Source organism: Sander lucioperca, chromosome 8, assembly GCF_008315115.2.
Source record: "Sander lucioperca isolate FBNREF2018 chromosome 8, SLUC_FBN_1.2, whole genome shotgun sequence".
NCBI lineage: Eukaryota > Metazoa > Chordata > Actinopteri > Perciformes > Percidae > Sander > Sander lucioperca.
Window position 1 is genome coordinate 23892681 of NC_050180.1, and position 20678 is coordinate 23913358.

Here is a 20678-nt window from a genome sequence, read left to right on the forward strand (position 1 = left end):
ATTGCCTTTGTCTGTTTTGGGGCATATGGGTTTTCTTCAGTAAGCATCCCAGTGTAACACCAGGGTGCCAATAATCAGATCTCAAAGCACCCAAACCCCAGAGAGCCATCTGCATCTGTGTGGACCATTCAGGGTTATATGCTGACTTGTTTTTCTAAGACATTATAAACCACACATAAAACAGATGTAATGACAAACACTTGATTTTCTTTGTGTAATTCTTTACTTTGCATCCTGTGGTTTCAGAACATGTAATGTGTAATACAGACTCAATCCACAAACACTGATCCGTGTCACTGCCTTTATGAAAACAAAATTAAATTACTCCACCCAGCCAGGTCTGATCATAAACATTTGAATCACCAAATATTTAAACCATCTGATTAACTTAAACCAACCCCATCAGCTCCGCATAAAACACCTAGCTGCAACAATTTCAAGAAGTGTACTAGACATAAATATTTAAAATAAATTAAATCAACATTCAAAATATGACTGTGTGGAAATGTAACAGGAATTCTCAGGAGGAAAATTACAGTGAACTTCATTTTACTTGTGTGTGGAACAAAACTCTGAAGACTATACAAGTAGTTTAAGATCACAAATATCTGGGATGATGATGCCTAAAATATGAAAAAAAGACAGTAGAAAAAAACTTTTGTGACTATGGCTTCAAATTATGGCTGAATTGACCTGCTAGAGTGCCCTGGGCCAAAAATGAGTTATCTCTCTTCCTCTGTACATTGTTTATGTACTATGTACTTGATGTGTACATTTAGGTGACAGCACACAGCAGCAACACATGGCAGCTTTAAATATAATCAGCCTCGATGCCCAGACACTAACAAGTACTTGCATGCTGGGGTACTTCTTGATGAAACACATCTTTTTAGGAATATGCACCATGTAAGCACAGTATCATCCAGAATAATACAGTTATTACAGGATAAGGCTGGTAATATTCAATATTTTTCTAATTGTCAACAAAACTTATGAAAGGCCAAAATGTACACTGGATTAATCCTTCTAACAAGTATTCTCTCTGTATACAAAGCCTGATGTAGCTTATTTATCTGAGCCACACACTTCCATTGTTCTGCAAGAATAATCACAAATCAATGACTAAATTAACTGACTAATTACTAAAGTAATGCCATCCTTACCCTTTAAAAACGTAATGCTGACACAGAACTCCTTAACAATACATTGCTCATCTTAAGGTGCTTAGTGTTTTAGTCAATATTGTGCTCAATGGTGCATATTCCCAATCAAATCAGTAATCTAATTTCCACAAAGTAATTGACACATGGAGCCCTTGGAGCAGTTGTCCACTTTTCCCAGATGGTAATCCAGCCTTACTTCAAATACAACTTCACAGAGATTATGATGAGTTAATACAAGACAGTGTTGCCTTTGAAATGCATCCTCTTAAACTTAATACATTTAATTACAGATATTTACAGATGAAGTGAAACTTGGTTTAACTTCAAGGCCTAAAACAATGTGTGTATCCGTGTCCACAGCCAGTCTATTTATACTTTACTACAGGAGGCACCAAGGCCTACATGTATCAAAATGTTATGAGTAGGATTCAGTGATAGGAGGATAAACGTAAAAAAAAAAACATTACCACTCCCACCATAGTGATCTGGATTCAATCATGCTTTACAAAATTTGTAGCAATAGTTCAGCATTTTAGGACAATTCAGGCGGTTTGATTAGTTGTCATTTACAGAAAGGTATAGTGAAACAGCTTTAATATACTTTCCTGTGACCAACTTAAATGAGACTTAGGCCTAAATCAACATGTGCCTTGGACCTCAGACCCCCCCCCCCCATCTCTCCCACACACCCCCACACTTTACACTGATGATGTCTGGGCAAGTTCACTGGGGGCTTTGCTCTGCAGAGTGCCAGAAACAGTATCAGAGTCAAGCAGCTCCACTATGCTATAGGGGGAACAGTCCTCCAGTCCCAGCTTCCCACAGGCCCAGCCGCAGAAGCCTTTCTCCAGGTCTCTCACAGCTTGCCACCACTCGCTGAAGGCCCAGGACACCTGCACCACGGCGGAATATAGAGCCAGAGAGAGCGCCATGGGCATGATGAGCATGGGGTAGAAGATGATGAGGAAGGGGCATATTGTAATCTTGTGCCAGAACGTTCGCTCCTCATTGTACACCAGGAAGACATTGTACCAGGTGAGAGTGCCGTAGTAGAAGGAAGTTATGAAGGAGAGGAGGAAAATCACAGGGGCACAGGAAAGGCTCCACAGGACAACATGGGGTCCCTGGCACACACCTAAGCTGCAGTTGCGTTTAGAGCCCTCTCCTGCCTCACACTCTGCATCAAGACGCTCCTTTGACTTAGCCAGATCCCTGAGTTCCTTCTTTGTCAAAGTGAGGTGAATGTCCACCACTTGACCCTTCTTCTTTCCTCGGGTGATGGTGCCTGTCAGGGTCACGTAGCGGCTGTCTGGGGGAAGGCTCCACCCTCCTGTTAAGAGATAATTAAGAGATGAAGACAGTTACCTATATGACAAACAACAAAACAGAAAATAGCAAGGCAAGCAAACAAGAAATGTGGTTAACTGAAGTTCATTCTTGCTCTTTACAGTGTAAACGTATTTTATTATTTACAAGGCCCCATACTGATGATTGCAATACCTTAAATCCTTCTATAGTTTTAATATGTAGTTAATTTGTATGGCGTAAATTGCACTGTATATGTCGAACACATGACTGCACTTTCCTTTAGTAATATTAAGTGCCATGATTTACATCAATTGAATCGGACACCCCTCTCACCTTCTCCTGTAGGTGTGCAGAGGAATTTAGCACCCTCTTCTGTGCTTCTCTCTGCTCCCTCCTCACCGCCTTGGTCCTCTCCAGGTGCCCTCTCCATTTCAGAGCGGTAAACAATAATGGACTCTGGACGCGGGTCTTTCTTCTTCCTCCTCTTCCTCCTTATTGAGGGTCCCACTTCTCCATCGTCCATGTGGTTCCCTGATATGTCTGATCTTAAGGAAATCATCTGAGGGCTACCCTCTCCTTCAGTTTGAGACTCCTCTACCTGTGCCATGCTCTCACCTGATTCAGTAAACTTTTTTACTCTTAGGCTACTTTTTGATGGGTTATATATGAAGACTAACAGGGAAGTCCTGTGCGGCACACACCCATTATGTTGAAGTGCTCAATCTAATGAAGATTTCACACACACACACACACACACACACACACACACACACACACACACACACACACACACACACACACGAGAGAGACAGAGAGAGAGAGAGAGAGAGAGAGAGAGAGAGAGAGAGAGAGAGAGAGAGAGAGAGAGAGAGAGAGAGACATTAAAGAGCCGGTTTGCTTTTTTTACAGTCACAATAATGCCCTCATATGTACAGTGATCCTGGCCTAGATTCAGCAGTCACTTTTCCAGTGATGATGACTAATAAAAATCTACCAAATTCATTTCATCAATATCATTCATCTAATGGCATTTTGCATTTGAACAGACAGAGGCTAAATCGCTCTAGATTGATGACAAACAAAGCGTAGATTTCTTCAAAGAGGGGGGTTGTCTCTCTTTTGCATGACAGCGCAACGATAGGCTACTCTGTGGATATGCGAGCTCAGTCTATCATTCCACTCCTTTACAGACATGTATGATGACATAAAAAAAAATTACACAATTGATAGACGGATTGCAGGGATTTTCCAAAAGAATGCATAATTTGATAAGAGGAGGTGAAATCGACAATGCAACCCATTCTTCACACAGCTGATCCACTCCCATTTAAATCCCACCCATGTCCGCTCTTTTGTCTGCAGACCCCAGCCGGCGGACATTGAACAACATGTACTCTAAATAGAACTGCAATTGAAATTGAATCTTACCTTGACTAGGTTGGTCGAGGTAGATAAACTATACCGTGTACAGATAAATCACTGAATTTGTCTGAGACATTGCAAGCGAAGCGTCAGAGCCTCACATCGCTGTGTTTTTGCCGATACAGATGCGCTACGCAAAAGGATTCCCAGCATAGCACTAAACCCGCCCCTCAACCATGATCCTCCTGACTGCATGGATTAAGAGAGTCTGACTGCCTTCATATGAAAAAACATGCACATTAAAAGAACTAACGTTAACGTTACTAGCTAAATATCCTACGAACATTTCCGTACACAACATTTCACTATTCGCATGGGCTCCTGGCGCCGTATGTTTTGTATAACGTTGCAGTTTAATTAATTAGTAAACAATATTTAGCTAAATAAAGTGTTGAATACATTATCAGTATGTTATGTTAAAAGGTTTAGCCTAAAGTAACTAACAAGCTAGTCTCGCATTGCCAGACTACTAACGTTACTCCACAGCGTTGCGTCAAACTAGTAGGCTAACTAGCTAGTTAGTTTTGGTGTTAATTAACTAGCTAACGTTAACTAGCTACATGTTAACCTAAGCTAATTGCTGTGAGGAGATATTATGGATATTATGCACTTATAACTAGAATGCACAATAAACCAGGTTTTTTAAACAGTCATGGTCATACGTGACCATATCACCTGCTTGACCTCATTAACGTAGCATAGCTAACGTTAATTGATAACTATGTTAATATCAATTCCAGCGAACTGAAACCCTTCCTGTGTCTAACTTTAGTGCATAGGTTTACTGAAAGTGACATTTAAAAGCTAAGACTTATAACGTTATAACTGTGGCTCTCCCAATTAAAATAATGGGTTATGACATGAATGCCTTGTCTTTACATCCGATTTACATTCGATTTAAATTAATACCGTTCTTTTGGTTGAAACGTCTGAACCGTTGACAGCGGCAGCAGCAGCAGCCCGCCACAGTTGACAAGCAGCTAGTTAGCTAATGCCGCTAACGTAGACTGGTCTAAAAATGAACGACCAATATTCTCTTAACGTTAATAATATTGACAGCCTCCTCTTTCAGTTTGGTGAGTTTAGCTAGTTATTGAGTTAATTGTACGTAGTTTTGTTGTCAGTTGATGTTTGCTTGGCTTGCAATGTAGCTAGATAAGTTAACGTGAAAGTCTTACCGTTAGCTGCTTGGCTAATATGCGTCAGTAAAAAGCTAGTTTTGGGGTAAACTAGCTAGCTAGTAACCTAACTTAAGCTAATTCAGGAAATGAGATAATAACACTTATACTACTAATAATGATATAGCTAGATAGTAGTTCTTTTTAAATAAGATAACTGCTGTTTGTATTTGATAGCTCTTCAAACTCGGGAGCTTTCCCAAAAGAAGAATGACATCAACCAACAAATTAAAGGTAACGTACTAGACATTTATATGAAAGACATATAACAAATACTAGTTAGTTTACCATATATTTTATGTTGTGAAATGGTGTCCATCAAGTGTTCACGTTTGTCAACAGTTTGTAGAGCTGATACTGCTGAGAGGAGGTCTTACATTGAAACAATCCACAGAGATATCAAGAAACTTGAGGAAGAAATCAGGTTGAAGCAGAGCACTGTGATACATAATAAAGCAAATGCTAGAAGGTATGATTACTAGGTAATAAATGGGCCAAACTATGATGGACCAAGTTGATGATACACAGTTTAATCTAACATAACTTAACATAAGCAGTGCAGTGAAGTTTTGATATTCATATATTACTGCTTGTCATCCATGTCATTTTAGCATGAAGGCGACTAACAGCCTGCTTCTTCAGTATGAGCAGACACTGAAAGCAGAACTGGAGAGCAGAAAAGCCAGCTACAACCATGACATGTGGGTTCAGTTAGCTGTGGTGTTTAATTGCACTTCATATATTTCTGTGGGCAATAATTAACAAAGCTGAACTGTTTTTCATTTGTAACCCAACAAGGGAAGTCTACGAAGAGAGAATTGCAAGCTACAGGAAGACATTCCAGTTGCATAAAGAATATTATTACCAAAATACTCTTGCTCAAAAGCTCCTCACGCTGCAGACTGAAAAAGAGGAGATTGAGTGTAGGATTAAGACTTGTGATGAGCAAATAACAATGAAACAGAAGGAGCTGGACCATCTTGCTGGTAATAAACGTTTTGTATCAACTTGCTCTGGTAGAGCTGAAATATTTACAGCTCTTGATACAGTTAATTGAATTTCTGCCTGACTAGGTCCAGCAGTCGATTCTTCTTCCGATGAGAAACTACCAGACAGGTATCTTTCAGTGAATTGTATAGAAAACAAAGAATAATGACACATAGCCTTTAGCAAAGCTCAGTTTTTCTCTGTTTGACTTCACTTTTCTTTATAGTGTTTCTGGCCAACAGCCTATAGCAGAACCAGAGAAACAATTAGATCCTCAGACAGAGGAGGAATGTAATCTTTCCATTGACATCTCTTCTCTTCATCTCAACCAGACAAAGGTACTCCGATACATGGAACAATACTAATGCCTTGTAAAGCTTTTCATTATGAGATGTTAAAGTTTCAGCAGGTCCTGTAGCCACTTTGATAACTCTAAACAGATCTTGCAGAATGGTCATAGGACTTTTGGAGAGGCAAATGCTGAAGAAATTCATAAGGAAAACACGGTTAAGCATACTACCGCCTGCAGCCCTTCCCCAGTAGAAGAAAGCAATGAGCTGTGGTCATGTCATCCGTTGGATGGTAAGTAGAGGAAAGCCTGCTATGCGTTTCAGTTAATACCAACACGTTATACACCAGATGCCATGTCTGGGTGTTATGTTACATCAAACCTCATCAGAATATGTATTTCTTTAGAGCAAACACAGCCAGATGAGAAGCACACTGAGGAGCAGGAAACTGGACAAGAGGATCAAGTCTTGGTAATGTTATCTTTTATACATAGACTGTCCTTCAAATGGCCACTTGGTTTTCAAATTACTATATATATATACACTTACACTTTTATGTCTCACAGCATCTGTCACATCATATCTGAAAAACACAATAGCAATGTCTCTTTCCAAAATAAATCTCAAGTTACCAAGGATAATCCACAGATGTCACCATTTACAGTTTTCATTGAGAACTATTTCCTACCAAAGTATGACAGCCAATGAAAACTCTTCCCGTCAAGGTTCCTGAAATACCTGACTAACTAATTATATTGTGTGTGTAAAGAGATGTTGCAGTGGAAATTTTCAAATGTAATTTTTTTTGCATTGATTTATGTAACTGGAAATGTGTTCTATCAGGTTGTATGGTCTATGCTGTAAATGCTACTTCAGACAATTCAACTTTTCCTGTTGGAAATACTTTTACACTCAAGGTGTTTTCTGCATATGAACAGCAGTCCACTGTATCAGTTATTGAGGAGGCAGAGGAGGACGAGGTGGAGGAAAAGGTAGTTATAGATGAAGAGCAGGCACCAAGCGAAGAGGACAATGAGGGAGTCACTGCTTTTTCTCACTCATCATCTCAAGAAACGAATCCTCAGTCATCCCCGGCAGAAATGACAGCTGTGCCTTCAACCCCATCATTCCCATTTAAGTAAGGCTTTCTCTGACTTGTCCAACACTTTGAATCACTGTCAAGACAGCCACTGAGAATGGTTTCATTTGTTCACTTCAGCTTTAGCCATGCCAGCTCCCCACATCAAGGCACCTCTAATACCAAATCTCCAGCTTTCCTGTTCTCTCTGAACTCTGATCCTAGCACCCCGGGCTTCTCTGGGTTTGGATTTGACATGTGCTCGCCACAGGATGAGGTGAGAAGCGAGCAAAAGGAATAAGTGATTTGACAGAAATCACTGTTTCTTAGTTTTGGAATTACCCCCCAGTTTCTTTACAGGAGTCATCTTTCACTTTTACCGGCTCTTTTTTCAACGAGAAGGTACTGCTCTTTTACTGTAACCCCTCTTTCGTTTATACAATATTACTACAACAAAAATACCAAACTATGTTCCTCTCTTTTCAGAAAACCACAGAATCAAAGTCATCAGCCTGTAAGTATCAAATCTCTCTATTTTTGTGATGTGTATTACCTGCTTTGAACTACAGGTATGTATATGATTTAGCAGGTCCAGAGTTCTTGTTTGGCCAACCAGAGCAAATTGAAGACTTCCAGTTTGCCTTTACCCCCAAGAGCCCTCAGACAAATAACAAAGATACCACCAGGGAGGATTTTCCATTTTCATTCAACTTTTAAGAGTTGGAAGAAAAATATCTGAAATGCTGAATTATTTGTTTGAAAATTGTGTTTGTAAGACCAGTTTGTTACTTATTTTCTTCGTTAATGTTCTCATATAGTGGGTAATGATGAATACCTTCGCTAAGGGTTCATGGTTTAACACTAATACAACTTCAACAGTTCAAAAAAGTGAAGTTTGCCATGTAGAATTTTGTTTCTTTGTTCTGTTTATTTCTGTCTGTTTAACTTAATGTTATTTTAAAAGCTATTTACACTACAAAGAACACATTTCTAACATTACCACAGTTGAATGACATTTTATTGAAGATATAGCATTATTATCAAAATAATACACAACATACGTTTATATTTCTTTACAGATTTCTCTATTGTACGTATAGTAGTTGTGAAGTTTATTACACTGTGTAATAAACTGCATATTTTGTGTATTGCTGTTCAGTTTGCATTCATTAAAGACAGAAGTAGTGTTTCAGTCCTACATAAAATGAAATAATCATCACACTGTTCCGATGAGTCACACAGTCACATTCTGACATACAGTGAGTTAAAGCACCAATCACAATCTCAAGCCAACCACTGGACCCTTTAATTTTTGTGGAAATTAAAAAGGTGCTCCAAAAAATGTTGTAGCTCTCATTTATAGCTGAATCAAATATGAATACTTCTTTTACTTAAGGTTTCTGATCCGATTATTTCAATCCACACCACAAGCTGTTTTATATTATATATTTAGTAGTTAATACAATTTCATCTTTGTGGCACCTGCTTGACTTTTTATTGCAGTGATTTGACTACACAGAGGCTTGGCACAAAGGAATAGCAAAATCTGATCTATTGAATGCCTCATTCAATTAATGAATACTTCACGTACATTTTTACACAATAATACTATCTCCTATGACACTGACAATAGACTGAGATCAATGCTGGCTTTAAAAGTCTACATGCATAGCAGCGGATTAAAAACCACTCTTAAAGTATGTGGTCTGCATAAGAACAAAGGTTGGACAGATAAGGTTAAAAAAAAGTGCAGCGAGTAAACTGTGGTTTAGAGAGCCTAGAACCCAGAGTCGATGCTGATGGAGCGTCGAGTCACATGTTCAATCTCACCTGGGACATATTCACAGAAGCTGGTTTGGTACTTGGCCAACATTTTTAGCATCGGCCGAAGATTAAACCACCACTGGACCTTGGGCATTCGGTGTCTGAAAAACAGACACAAATGAAATTATTAAGACTGATTTATCACAAATTCTTGTTATTATATGTAACTGTGACATGGCTTACTCAAAATCAGTCACATCCTTCAGTTCAGTGACAGGGATGAATGAGATGACCTTTCTGTTGAGGCCAAGCACACATGCTGTATCTGGTGAGTTGGCGATCACACGGCCTGGTGGGGAAAAAAACAGTGGAATCATTATATTGCTGGGGTTTCTGAGCAATTCATTTATGTCAACTATGACTTAATACAGTAACTGTACCTTGTCGGAAGTTTTCAGTCAATCTCTCAGAAATCCACTGGGTAGCCTTCACACCCAACTTAGTGCCAAAGTTTCTATCAAAGGGAGAAGGTGCCCCTCCCTGGAGCACAAACGGACAAATGGAGTATAAATACATTGCAAGACTCTGTCTCTTCACAGTGTATGAGTCACTGAAATGGAAATCTTTGGTAAGCTGTGTTTTGCCAGAGTTAGTTGCTCTTGTACCTGCTGAAGGTGTCCCAGCACATTGACTCTGCAGTCAAAGATGCCCTTTCCCTCTGATGAGTATAGCCTATGGATGAAATCTGTAGTGTAATTTTCATGGCAATTTTCATTCCTGTTGTGACAGAGAAAATGATCAACAAAGTAAAAAAAAAAATCAGACAATGTTTTATATGTCAAATGCCTGCAAACTACAAACACTACCATCATTCTCAGCAGTACTTTGTTTTTAGCAAATGTTAACATGCTAACACGCTAAGGTGATGTACTGATGGAATGTAGATGAAAAGATCAGACCCTTTTTTATTAGATTTTGCATTGCATAAGCATCTCTGTATGGCTAATTGAGTGAGATGTTGTGTACCTCAGTACTAGACCCCGCTGGACGTCCTTCTTCATCTTTTCAGTCAAATGCTCCACATTGGTCTGTCAAAAGACCAGATCATTAAAGTGACAGAAAGCTGTGAACATTGTAGACAAAAAGAAAAGAAACAGCAGAGGTTTTTCTTTTCTTTTGGTCTTACCTTCAAGTCATGGATGTTGAAGGGGTCTTCAAAGATGTAGGCTGCGTCAGCACCCACAGCTATACCGGTGCAGGTTGCCAGATATCCACAGAACCCACCCATAGTCTCCACCACAAACACTCTTCTCTTGGTCCCAGAGGCAGATTGCTTGATCTTGTCACAACCCTTAAGAAGAAATCCAAATGGCAGTGTGAAAGGAGACATTGGCAATTGAAGGCAGGGTCAAAAGTGTGGGTCTGGAAGTGAAGAAAGAGTCAACATCAACACCCACCACTAATTGTGTACAGTTTTGGAGCCCATAATGCAGTGTGGTGGTGTGAACTAGAGTTCTGCCTGTCTCTGTCTCCTTCCTCTCAAAGTTAAAAACTAAAAGTCTATATACTCACTGCCGCCCCTGTTTTGACTAAGTATACAAAGTTCAAAGTGTACCTTATTAGTACAGCAGCTCATATAACATGCAGTGTTTTCTGGCTTGGTTCAGTCTCTATTCGCTGTTAATCCTCAAACATCAAAGTCACATAGTTAATTTGCCATCTGCTCAGCATTACCTCCATGGCAGCATTGACAGCCGTGTCTGCTCCCAGGCTGAAGTCAGTTCCAGGGACGTTGTTGCTGATAGTAGCAGGGATTACACACATGGGGATACAGAGCTCATCATAGTGACTCCGGGCTTCAAACAGCTGCAGCACACCTGCGTACCCCTTTGAAAATCACCAGCACATAGATTGAAAACCTCTTTGATGTAACACTGACAATAATATACAGGTACTGCACTTCTGTTTTTTTTGAAGGGTTGTTCTTATACCTCGAACCCTCCAATTACAAGCAGAGCTGAGATATTGAACTTGATGATGGTTTCCACAATCTTCTCCATGTGTTTGTTTGGAAGAGTTCTGAAATAGAGCATGAAACAGAAATCAAAAATCACTTTGAGAGGCACTCTGACAATTATACATTTTGCTAGTCACTAGGAGATGTTGCATTATGGGAACTGTAAGATGATGATGATTTTGGACATTGTAACACAATATTGATAAAATCCTCTATCACAGTATAGATTATTATATCTTTTAAAAAGGTAGGAATATTAAAACATCAATATATATTGTGATAAGGATTTTCTTTTAATAGAAAATTTTGATTTGGCTAATCTAGCAAATTAAAATCCTGACAAATCAAGGTACTTTATCATATTTATCCAAAAATGATGAAACTCCAATTTAGCAATAATGCAGACCTGCTAGTGTAATTGATTTTCCACATTGCCCTCTGCGGCCAGTACACCCAGGGATATGACAGGGATCCATAAAACAGTATAAATGATATGACAAAATCTCTGACAATAAACAAATGTTATATGTTGTCATATTGCCTAATTGTAGCCTCTCCTGCATCAATTTTAGCCTGTATTTTCCCCAAAGTCCCCAAACGTTATGAAAGTACAATATTAAACTGTTGGAGTACTCTTAAGATTAACTAAATATGTTCATATGCTCACCGTTTTGTCCCCAGCAGTGAGCCCCCTTGGCCTGTCCATCCCGCCACACTGTGCCATTCCATTTCAAAAAGCTGCAGACAGACAGGTGTCAGCACTGAACAGTTTCCACTCAGTCTCATACAGGTTACTTGTTGCTAAAATCTACTGCAGTGTGGTAAAGACTGAGTAGTAGAAGCTCTCACCTCTCCATTGGCAAGTCCTTGGAAGCCATCCTGGACAGCGTAGACCTTGTGTCCTTGAGCAAGCGCTAACCTTGCGGCAGACCTCACCGCTGCATTCATCCCCGCAGCCGGAGCTCCCACGTTCAGAATAGCCAAGGAGAAATTGCTCTGAGGGAACATGATTCAGATATTAATAAGCAGATTTGTACTTAAATGTTGTGATTCTTTTGCATGTGAATGCTAATACTATGTGTGTGTGTGTGTGTGTGTGTGTGTGTGTGTGTGTGTGTGTGTGTGTGCGTGCGTGCGCGTGTGTGTGTGTGTGTGTGTGTGTGTGCGTATGTTCATGTTAGTGAGACTTACCCCAGACTGGATGGGCTTCTCGAAGGCAAGAAGCTTGTAGATGTTCCAGTTGTTCTCAAAACTCCTGCAAGCAAATCATTATTTTTTAGCTTGGACTTTTTTAGCTTGGACTCGTTTATTATTTGCATAGAAAAACTTAAAATAAATTGTGTGCATAATAAAATGAATATGAATAGATGACATATTTACAAGGGACTACCAAAGCAGTTTTGCACTATAATAATAATAATAATTATAACTATTGTATATACATGAAAAACATCTCAGCTCTCACCCTCCACGCAGTTTGACAGCCTCATCAAACCTCTTCTCGTTCATGGCCGTCTGCACCAATTTAGTCTGCAAATGACGGTACAATCGAAAAATATAGCAACCTCCCACTGTTTGTTAGTATGTCCATTAAAATCAATTATAGAAGAGAGGAGAGTGACTCACCATCTCCACACACTCCATTAGAGGCAGACGAACAGCACGGTTACCTGACAGGCCAATGGCACAGGCTGGCGTGTCGGGAGTGGCCTCCAATAGGGCAATCACCGCCTCCATTCCCAACTTACTGCTCTACAAACACAATAGAGTCCATATTGTACAAGTGCATTTACATGCATAGATATTGAATGTTGTAGAGCATCACCTCCTACACATCAGTAATGTCTTGTATTGGTCATATCGATGACGACAATAATTTGTCTAAATGAGAGGCATGTTCTACATTTAGGCAGTTTAGATCTACACTTTAATGTTCAAACTATTTCTGAAATAGATAAATAATTGTATGGCCTCAACAATTTGTTAAAGGACAATTCCGGCGCAAAACGAACCTAGGGGTCATTAACAGATGTGTGCCCACTCTGTCGCTCTCTGGGACATGTTTTCATGCTAATCGAATGAGTTTGGAGTTTGAAAGACGCTAGCGCGGACCACTGATTAGCTTACAATGCTAGTATTCGGGGCACAGGGAACGTAAAAACAAATCGCTATTTATACCACTAAAAAGGCTCAAAATATCACTTCAACGGTAGCATAATGAGGGTCCCTAAATGTTAACCGAAGCATTGCGAACTTTATTGTGTGTTTATTTAAGCGTACAGACAGTTTATTGAACGAAGAGCTGCGGGATCTCCGTGAAAGGGCTACGAGAGAGAGAGAGAGCTACCGGTAGTCAATGCCGCAACACAGCCTTGTACGTCGGGAAACTGGTGGTGTACCTGCGGACAATGTGAAGCTATAGCCACCGAACAGGAGTGTCTGTGTTACACGGAGTGGGACCTGTTGCGTCGTGACACCCAAGAGACACACTGTTTTGTACAGTCTGAAGATTTCCCCTCTCTGATAAACAGGGCTGTACTTGAAACTTTTTCGGCAACCCAGACCGGAGGGACCAGATGGACAGTTATCCACTGAGTAAGTACACTAGACAAGTTATGCAGAGTGCGATTATTTCAGATATATTGAGCAAATTGCTTTTGATTTTAGTTTGCATTGCCAGCTGCAAGTCAAGACTGGTTTCCAAGACGGTGGCGGCATGTAAACATGAACGCGCGGAGTGTCTTTATAATCTATCTTTTCAATAAACTGTCTGTCCGCTTACAAAGTTCTCAATGCTTCGGTTAACATTTAGGGACCCTCATTATGCTACCGTTGAAGTGTGGTGATATTTTGAGCATTTTTAGTGGTATAAATAGCGATTTGTTTTTACGTTCCCTGTGCCCCGAATACTAGCGTTGTAAGCTAATCAGTGGTCCGCGCTAGCGTCTTTCAAGCTCCAAACTCATTTGATTGAAACATGTCCCAGAAAGCGACAGAGTGGGTACATCTGTTAATAACCCCTAGGTTCGTTTTGCGCCGGAATTGTCCTTTAATGTGTCATAGCTGTATTTTTGCAGTATAAAAACATTCAGTATGTTGTCCAACTCACCAGTACTCTGTCAAACGCTGAGGGAGTTCCTCCTCGCTGAACATGACCGAGTACTGTCACTCTGGTATCATAACCCAGCCTCTGTACCACCAGCTTTAAACACACATGGAAGCATTTCAGTATATCATGGGTTTGTCATTTAGCATGCATACACAACAGACATACTATGAGAGAAAAGTCCTTAACAAATATTTAAGAGGAAACTCTGAACACTGAACTATAATGCTCTCTGCTAGTTCAACCTTTGCCTGTTTACATTTTAATGATATTTCTACATCACAGGCAGTTGTTTCATACATTTCCATCAATCAGCCCCAGTCCTTAAATCTTTAAACTTACGTCTTTTACATAAGTTGAGGTGATGGGCTTGCCATTTCTATCGATGGCTCCCTCTGCGATGATTATAATGTTGAGTCTTGACCCTGTTATGCGGCTCTGGAGGTAAACAGATATATACATATTAACCAGTAAGTTAGTAAGTACAATCCTGCTTTTGAGTCCTATATTTTAAGAGAGGTAAGGGACTGTTTGTTGTTTATTTCAGGGGCCACCGGTGGATTTTTGGGACCTTTAGTCAAAATAGACCTGACCCTCCCTTCACCTGCAATAAATCTTTGATGACCCCCCAAAATGATATGGAAAAATGACCCTCCCCAACAACCTATTGATGCCTTCTGTACTGGTTTGCACTTGGCAAAGACATACAGATAGCCATTGTTTTTTTTACAGCCATTACATACGTGACTAAACCTCTGCATTCTCATCTTACGCATCACACTCCTCTGTTATGGTGTGGTGGCCATTTCAGTAGATTTACTCACTAACATTGTTGTGGAAACACAATAAGCATGGAAACTAAATGCACACTTCCTGCATTACTGCATTACTTCAAATACTAAGTTACTCCTCTAGTAAACTAGTATTCACATGAAACAAAAACAATAAAACATTGAGACCATTCAGCAAAGCACACTGGGTAATTCAACACTGGTTGCTATGGACTCGTCACTAGGCTTCCTCAGTCATTGTATATTTTAGCACATAGGTAAAGCTGCCGAAGCTGAACATTATCCAAAACTCCATTTCTCAGATGAGCGTCAATTTGGGAGCTTGCATGTTACCACGCCTTCCTTCTCAAATGCCTTGAAAAATGCCTTGTTTATATATATAATATCACCGGGACCGAAAGGATATTTGAGTCGGGTATGGCTGCAGCCTGGAGACCTCCCGTCTCATGCCCTCCCTGCTTGGTGCAGTCCGTAAGCTTTGACTTTTCAAAATAAAAGCTTGCGTCTGGTCGATTATGTTTTCGTACGGTGTTTTGGATGTTTTTGAACTAAACAGTACGGCAATCATGCTAATGAATAAAATTATTTTTTCATCAGATGTCTTAGTTACAACACGATGGAGCTAGCAAAGCAGTTTTGTGTTTATGTGCGAGCGGGATTTATTCAGGTTGGGTAATCCCACGGTCTCTAAAGCTACAGGTCTGGCTGACTAAACAGGGAGGGATCCATCTGCTAGAAATAGGGGCCGAGACTGAGAGCGCTACATGGAGCTACATGGATAAATATGCACCAAACAAGCCACTTTGAAATGTTGCTGTTCTCACGAATACAAAAGTTGGGTGACCCTCCCCCCTAGACTAAATGACCCTCCCCTCAACAAAGAATAAAAATACATGACATGACCCTCCCCTATTTTCCTCCGGTGGTCCATTCCATAAATACCGAACGGTCTCTAATTCAGACCAAAACATGTCTATATTTATCCTATTTCAAAACAAAGTGACCTCACTTGTGAATACATTTATACATATGTGCCTGGGGCTAATATACAGTCTTGACTTGACTGGTTTTTGTGTCTTACCCCCTCTAGACGGGAACACATACAGTCCTCCCAGCCCTCCTGAGGAGGAGCTTCTGGAATAAGGAGCCAGTCCGCCCCAGATGCCAGTGCTGACACCAAAGCCAGATATCTGGAGTAATAGAACAAGTTGTATAATTCACTGGCAGTTTATGAAAGAAAGCTAATTTGTCAGAGCGTAACTCACCCACAGTGTCGCCCCATGACTTCCAGAACAAAGGTGCGCTGGTGGCTAGAGGACATTTAAAAAAAAAAATAAGCAAACAAGGCAGCAAGTCCAGGCAAGATCACATTCCAAACAGGCTTGAATGGGTGAGTTGGGTTATAACAAAACTTGGCTTAGATGATTGCATTCCATCATTACACTATGCAGGTATAAATACACATAAAATAAGTCTAATATAGGGCTGCAACAAAACAATTATTTTCACTATCAATTACTCTGCTGTTTATTATTTTTTTACAATCATTTTACCTTCTCTGAGCACGTCAATTGCACATTTTGTCCGAATAATAGTCCAACATAGATAGTATCTATGTACTGTTATAAACATATCTATTTACTACTGTGTTCTTGTTATATCTTCATATTCTATAACTTATTTACTAATCACTGAACAAATGAATACCACTCATGTCAGTGACCTCATAATAATTGCTTTGATGAAACACCAGCTGCTTCAGTGCTGCCACTGTTCAATATCACAGTGTCTGACCTTTGTGCAGTGGTCATGATAGCATCAATTATCTCCATGATGCGATGCAGCGCAGAGTCAGCTCCGATGGTCATGTCAGTGCCGCAGAAGTCGTTGTCGATGGAGCCCACAAGCCCCACGATGTTCAGGTGGCCATGCTGCCTGGCTAGAGTGTCTGTGATCCTTCCTGAAGTAACACACACATTGCTGTAGATGTTACACTAGCAGCTTCGTATTATATGCACCAAAGCAAAGGGAAATATTCATATTACTACAGAATGATTCATAAATATAAATGCTAACTTTGTGGATGATAGAGCTTTTTAACTGTCTATACCAGTGTTGACATTAAAGAATACAAAGTCGATCACATACCCTGGACAATGAAATGATGCCTTAAAGGACTATTTCAGCATAGAATGAAATTGTATTTACTGTATTGTTTCCTATAGTATGAGTACATAATGAGGGTTAACTATTTTTCAAGGCTCAGCGACAAGTTGACAACGAGAGCACTTTACCTTTCTGTACGAGCTCATCCAGCAGACTGCTCCACTCACTGCGGAAGATGTTGGCTCCGGTGAGGCTGCCGTCTCCACCACACACACACAGGTTGGTGATGCCTTTCTTCACCAGGTTGAAGGCGGCAGCAAGCCTGCCCTCACGAGTTGTGAAGGCCTTGCATCGGGCGCTACCTATCACAGTGCCACCCTGCAGCAGAGACATCATATAACAAGTGACAAACCAAATCAAGACAAACAAGACATTGTAATCTTTGAAAAATGTCACGCTAAGTCTCAGATCCATTTCTTTTTACTCTGGCTACTGATGGTATTGTTACATGGTGATATGACACATCAGACATCTAAAATGGAAGATTCAGATTAGGTGAAATGTGAGCAGAGATTGGAAACAGAGCCAGACTGCAAGTTGTCACTCCAAATATATTTGTGCTTTGAGGCCAATTGTGAACTGCCATCCAAGGCTTAGAAATAGCAGTGGCTCCCAACGTAAGGGTTGTGAGCCCCACAAAGCATCACAAGATTAATCTAAGGGGTTGTGAGATAATTATTACAGTAGGAAATAAGAAAAAAACAATATTCTGCTACATACGGGGAAAGGGGAACTTACTCTTTGTTTGAACTGCTCAAAATTCATAAACATTTACCCTGAGATTACTGGTGAGTAGACATTGCTTTGTATTAAGGGGTCATAAGCAAAAAAAAAGAAATAATAGAAACCAGTGCTATACAGAATCTGGACATATCTGGATTGTATGATGTAGGTAAAACACAACAATAAAGAACAAACAATAAAAGTAGCACATGCACTTCAATACATTTGCTGCATAAATTCAAGACAACTTAATGCAAAAAGGACAGTTCAAATGCTTATAATTTTCTTTTGAATAGTGCAACATTCAGCTTCTTCAGGCTTAAAGCACATGCAGCAAGGCCCCTTACCAGGTTATAATCAGTATTATACAGGCAGGAAGAGAAGAGATGAGAGGAGATGGATGAAAAAAATAACATTCCTATTAAATCCATAAAAAAGAAAGAGAAATAGAAAGAGATATTTAAGACCAGGGAGAAACAAATTCTAAATCGGAAAACTATTAAAGCATAATAGGCCTTTTTCACAAGAGATTTTGACATGCAAGGTCATATGTTAACCTACCTGTTGGATGATGTTGGTCACACTCTGCCAGTGTGCCAGTTTGATGTTGTCTCCCCCATCCACCAGGCCCTGATATCCCTGAAAAGTAATTTTCCAAATTATACATTAATGTTAAAAATGAACAATGTGGGCTGTTCAAGCAAGCATAAAGAAAGACATAAGTAATGTTTAATGAGGTCATATTAATACAAACAGCTTGTTTACCTCATAAATAAGATAGACCTTGGCCCCCACATAGATGCCCATTCTGGTCACAGCTCGGACAGCAGCATTCATCCCTGGGTCGAGGATAGTTGCATAAAAATATTAGACTCACCTCTGCTTCTCGTTACACACAAGCTGTTACACAATTACCCTGCATGAGGAAATCAAACACTGCAGTGGATATGACTTCATTATCTCTTATTCAACAAAGGTGCCACCTGCTCTGTGTAAACAGTAACCAAAGTCCTTGACAAGCATTACTTGAACAGACCCTGACACTGTATGAGTTACCAGTGGTGGAAGTACTCAGATTTAGTACTTAAGTAAAAGTAACAGTAACAAGGTCTGTTACAAGTGCATTCTTAATTTTACTTTAGCAAAAATACAAAACAATATGTGTGTGCTTAAAGTCCCACAAGTAAAAGTATGCAGTATGCAGAATGGCCCATTTCAGAATCATTTAGGATGGTATTATTGAAGCATTCAGCACTTTAAAGTTGAACTGGTAAAGTTGGGGCACATTTTAATTACTGCTGGGTAGCCTGTGGACTTTACCCCAGAGGATCAATAAAGTCTTAATTTATTGATATGTTGATTATATTTTGTATTATTAATCTGAATATGCAAAATAACTAGTAGTACCTAAATGTATCAAATGTGTAGTGTAGTAAAAATACTACATTTGTCTCTGAGTTGTAGTAAAGAAGCATAAGTAGCAGAAAATGGAAATAGGATACCTCAAATAGTACCTTAAGTACAGTAACGTTACTAGAGTAAGTGTAACGTACTTAGTTCCTTCCAACCATTGTGACTTATAGTTCCATACTTAAAGGCTGCTAACTAATGTTAATTTGGCTGAGTTTAAAGTCACCTTGTGCATCTCCACCGCTGGTCAGCACTGCCATGGCTCGACCAGCTCCCGTCATCTTCAGTTTCTCCAAGTCCATCGAGGACATTTTGACCCCCTCAGTTTACGACAAGGAAACAGGGCGAAAATGAAGAATGATCCGTTTCCTAGATAAATAATGTGGTTCGGTTTTAGGTAACGTTAAACCCGGGACAGGTGTTGCTTCCTCGTTAGCAGTAGGTTAAACTTGAAAGAAGTTACAGCAGTTTCCAGTGGAACTCCGCCCTGTTCAAAGGAGAGCTCACTGGGAGGATCCTAGTGGGCGTTTATTTTAGAATCCCGCACCGTGCGGAAAACTCTTTTCCAGATTTAACAAGTTTTATGTCATTAACTCCGCCTTCTCGTCGAGCCCGAGGTGAACAGCACGTACAACATGAACTAATTTCAACAGGTTATTGCGCAAACAATCACATCAGAGGACACATGTATCTAGAACTTGAACTATGTAGAACTGTAGAACTAGAGCTAGTGATGTAGATAAAAATGTTCTCCCTTTGCAACATAATTAGGCCAGTAAAGCAAGATAATTCCCAAAGTATATTTTTGTGCCAGCATACATAGTAAAATAAATTAATAGTATGAATACATAATAGACAATATAAAGTGAGGTGGACAGAAAAGTATTGTATTTTGCCACAGTTTTCACTATAGTGGCTACTGAGGAGCAAAATAATCGAAGGGCCGTTAAGGCTTTTATTTTTATATTGCCTAATTCAGTAATTTCTTGCATTCTATACCAGCTAATGCACACTCAAACTGGTATGACAAACAATATTAAATAATTAGTTCTGCCTCCAAGTTTTGCTCTAAAAAAACTTAAAATTTTAAAAACATCATATCAGGGCTATAGCTACCAGTCATGTCCTCAGTATTGTTTCTCGGAATTTGGATATTTTAACAATCTGAGGAGGAGTTTACACATACACTTACAGAAGTCATGCAGAGTGATTTGTAAGTCTACTTCTGCTATTCTTTAGAATCAGTATCTTTGAATGGCCCGGGTGTTCAAATTA

The 20678-nt window shown here is 39.8% G+C and overlaps 3 protein-coding genes across 11 annotated transcripts; 1 reads left to right on the forward strand and 2 right to left on the reverse strand.

Annotated features, from left to right (window-relative positions):
- Positions 1 to 183: 183 nt before the first annotated feature.
- On the reverse strand, positions 184 to 5451 carry tmem169b (transmembrane protein 169b). 4 transcript variants are annotated; one of them, XM_036003891.1, is made up of 4 exons: positions 3975 to 4232; positions 3900 to 3938; positions 2805 to 3194; positions 184 to 2493 (listed from the first exon to the last, which is right to left on the reverse strand). In XM_036003891.1, the coding sequence occupies exons 3-4, from the start codon at positions 3076 to 3078 to the stop codon at positions 1862 to 1864; spliced, it is 906 nt and encodes a 301-aa protein (XP_035859784.1). In that variant the 5' UTR covers positions 3079 to 3194; positions 3900 to 3938; positions 3975 to 4232; the 3' UTR covers positions 184 to 1861. The 4 variants fall into 4 exon arrangements, with proteins under 4 accessions (XP_035859784.1, XP_031155455.1, XP_031155444.1 ...); XM_031299595.2 differs by lacking the exons at positions 3900 to 3938; positions 3975 to 4232 and adding an exon at positions 5360 to 5451; XM_031299584.2 differs by lacking the exons at positions 3900 to 3938; positions 3975 to 4232 and adding an exon at positions 4803 to 4952.
- On the forward strand, positions 4603 to 8645 carry LOC116049658 (protein SIX6OS1). 5 transcript variants are annotated; one of them, XM_036003886.1, is made up of 15 exons: positions 4603 to 4848; positions 4893 to 4969; positions 5249 to 5305; positions 5414 to 5540; positions 5683 to 5772; positions 5870 to 6057; positions 6145 to 6187; positions 6285 to 6396; positions 6499 to 6640; positions 6755 to 6819; positions 7266 to 7486; positions 7568 to 7703; positions 7787 to 7828; positions 7913 to 7940; positions 8016 to 8645. In XM_036003886.1, exons 2-15 carry the CDS (start codon positions 4912 to 4914, stop codon positions 8141 to 8143), a joined length of 1437 nt encoding a protein of 478 aa, XP_035859779.1. In that variant the 5' UTR covers positions 4603 to 4848; positions 4893 to 4911; the 3' UTR covers positions 8144 to 8645. The 5 variants fall into 5 exon arrangements, with proteins under 5 accessions (XP_035859779.1, XP_035859781.1, XP_035859783.1 ...); XM_036003888.1 differs by having other exon boundaries at positions 7290 to 7486; XM_036003890.1 differs by having other exon boundaries at positions 6508 to 6640; positions 7290 to 7486.
- pfkla (phosphofructokinase, liver a) lies at positions 8427 to 19943 on the reverse strand. 2 transcript variants are annotated; one of them, XM_031299517.2, is made up of 22 exons: positions 19630 to 19943; positions 18759 to 18832; positions 18555 to 18632; positions 17399 to 17588; positions 16899 to 17064; positions 16370 to 16414; positions 16186 to 16294; positions 14656 to 14751; positions 14317 to 14409; positions 12834 to 12959; positions 12673 to 12737; positions 12399 to 12462; positions 12057 to 12203; positions 11875 to 11945; positions 11182 to 11269; positions 10925 to 11077; positions 10377 to 10541; positions 10217 to 10278; positions 9856 to 9967; positions 9631 to 9730; positions 9434 to 9539; positions 8427 to 9351 (listed from the first exon to the last, which is right to left on the reverse strand). In XM_031299517.2, the coding sequence occupies exons 1-22, from the start codon at positions 19712 to 19714 to the stop codon at positions 9204 to 9206; spliced, it is 2343 nt and encodes a 780-aa protein (XP_031155377.1). In that variant the 5' UTR covers positions 19715 to 19943; the 3' UTR covers positions 8427 to 9203. The 2 variants fall into 2 exon arrangements, with proteins under 2 accessions (XP_031155377.1, XP_035859778.1); XM_036003885.1 differs by lacking the exons at positions 18759 to 18832; positions 19630 to 19943 and adding an exon at positions 18341 to 18411 and having other exon boundaries at positions 18555 to 18626.
- Between the last annotated feature and the right edge of the window lie 735 nt (positions 19944 to 20678).

Bases quoted from the DNA above. Each gene is read 5' to 3' on its own strand.
- tmem169b (XM_031299595.2), bottom strand. From the start codon at position 3,078: ATGGCACAGGTAGAGGAGTCTCAAACTGAAGGAGAGGGTAGCCCTCAG. The intron at 2,494-2,804 runs GTGAGAGGGGTG...ATCTCTTAACAG, and splicing joins CTGCACACCTACAGGAGAAG to GAGGGTGGAGCCTTCCCCCA.
- LOC116049658 (XM_036003886.1), top strand. From the start codon at position 4,912: ATGAACGACCAATATTCTCTTAACGTTAATAATATTGACAGCCTCCTC. The intron at 4,970-5,248 runs GTGAGTTTAGCT...TGTATTTGATAG, and splicing joins CAGCCTCCTCTTTCAGTTTG to CTCTTCAAACTCGGGAGCTT. The intron at 6,820-7,265 runs GTAATGTTATCT...TTTACACTCAAG, and splicing joins GACAAGAGGATCAAGTCTTG to GTGTTTTCTGCATATGAACA.
- pfkla (XM_031299517.2), bottom strand. From the start codon at position 19,714: ATGTCCTCGATGGACTTGGAGAAACTGAAGATGACGGGAGCTGGTCGA. The intron at 18,633-18,758 runs GTAAACAAGCTG...ATTACTTTTCAG, and splicing joins AGGTCTATCTTATTTATGAG to GGATATCAGGGCCTGGTGGA. The intron at 11,270-11,874 runs GTGAGCATATGA...GCTCTATTTCAG, and splicing joins TCACTGCTGGGGACAAAACG to AACTCTTCCAAACAAACACA.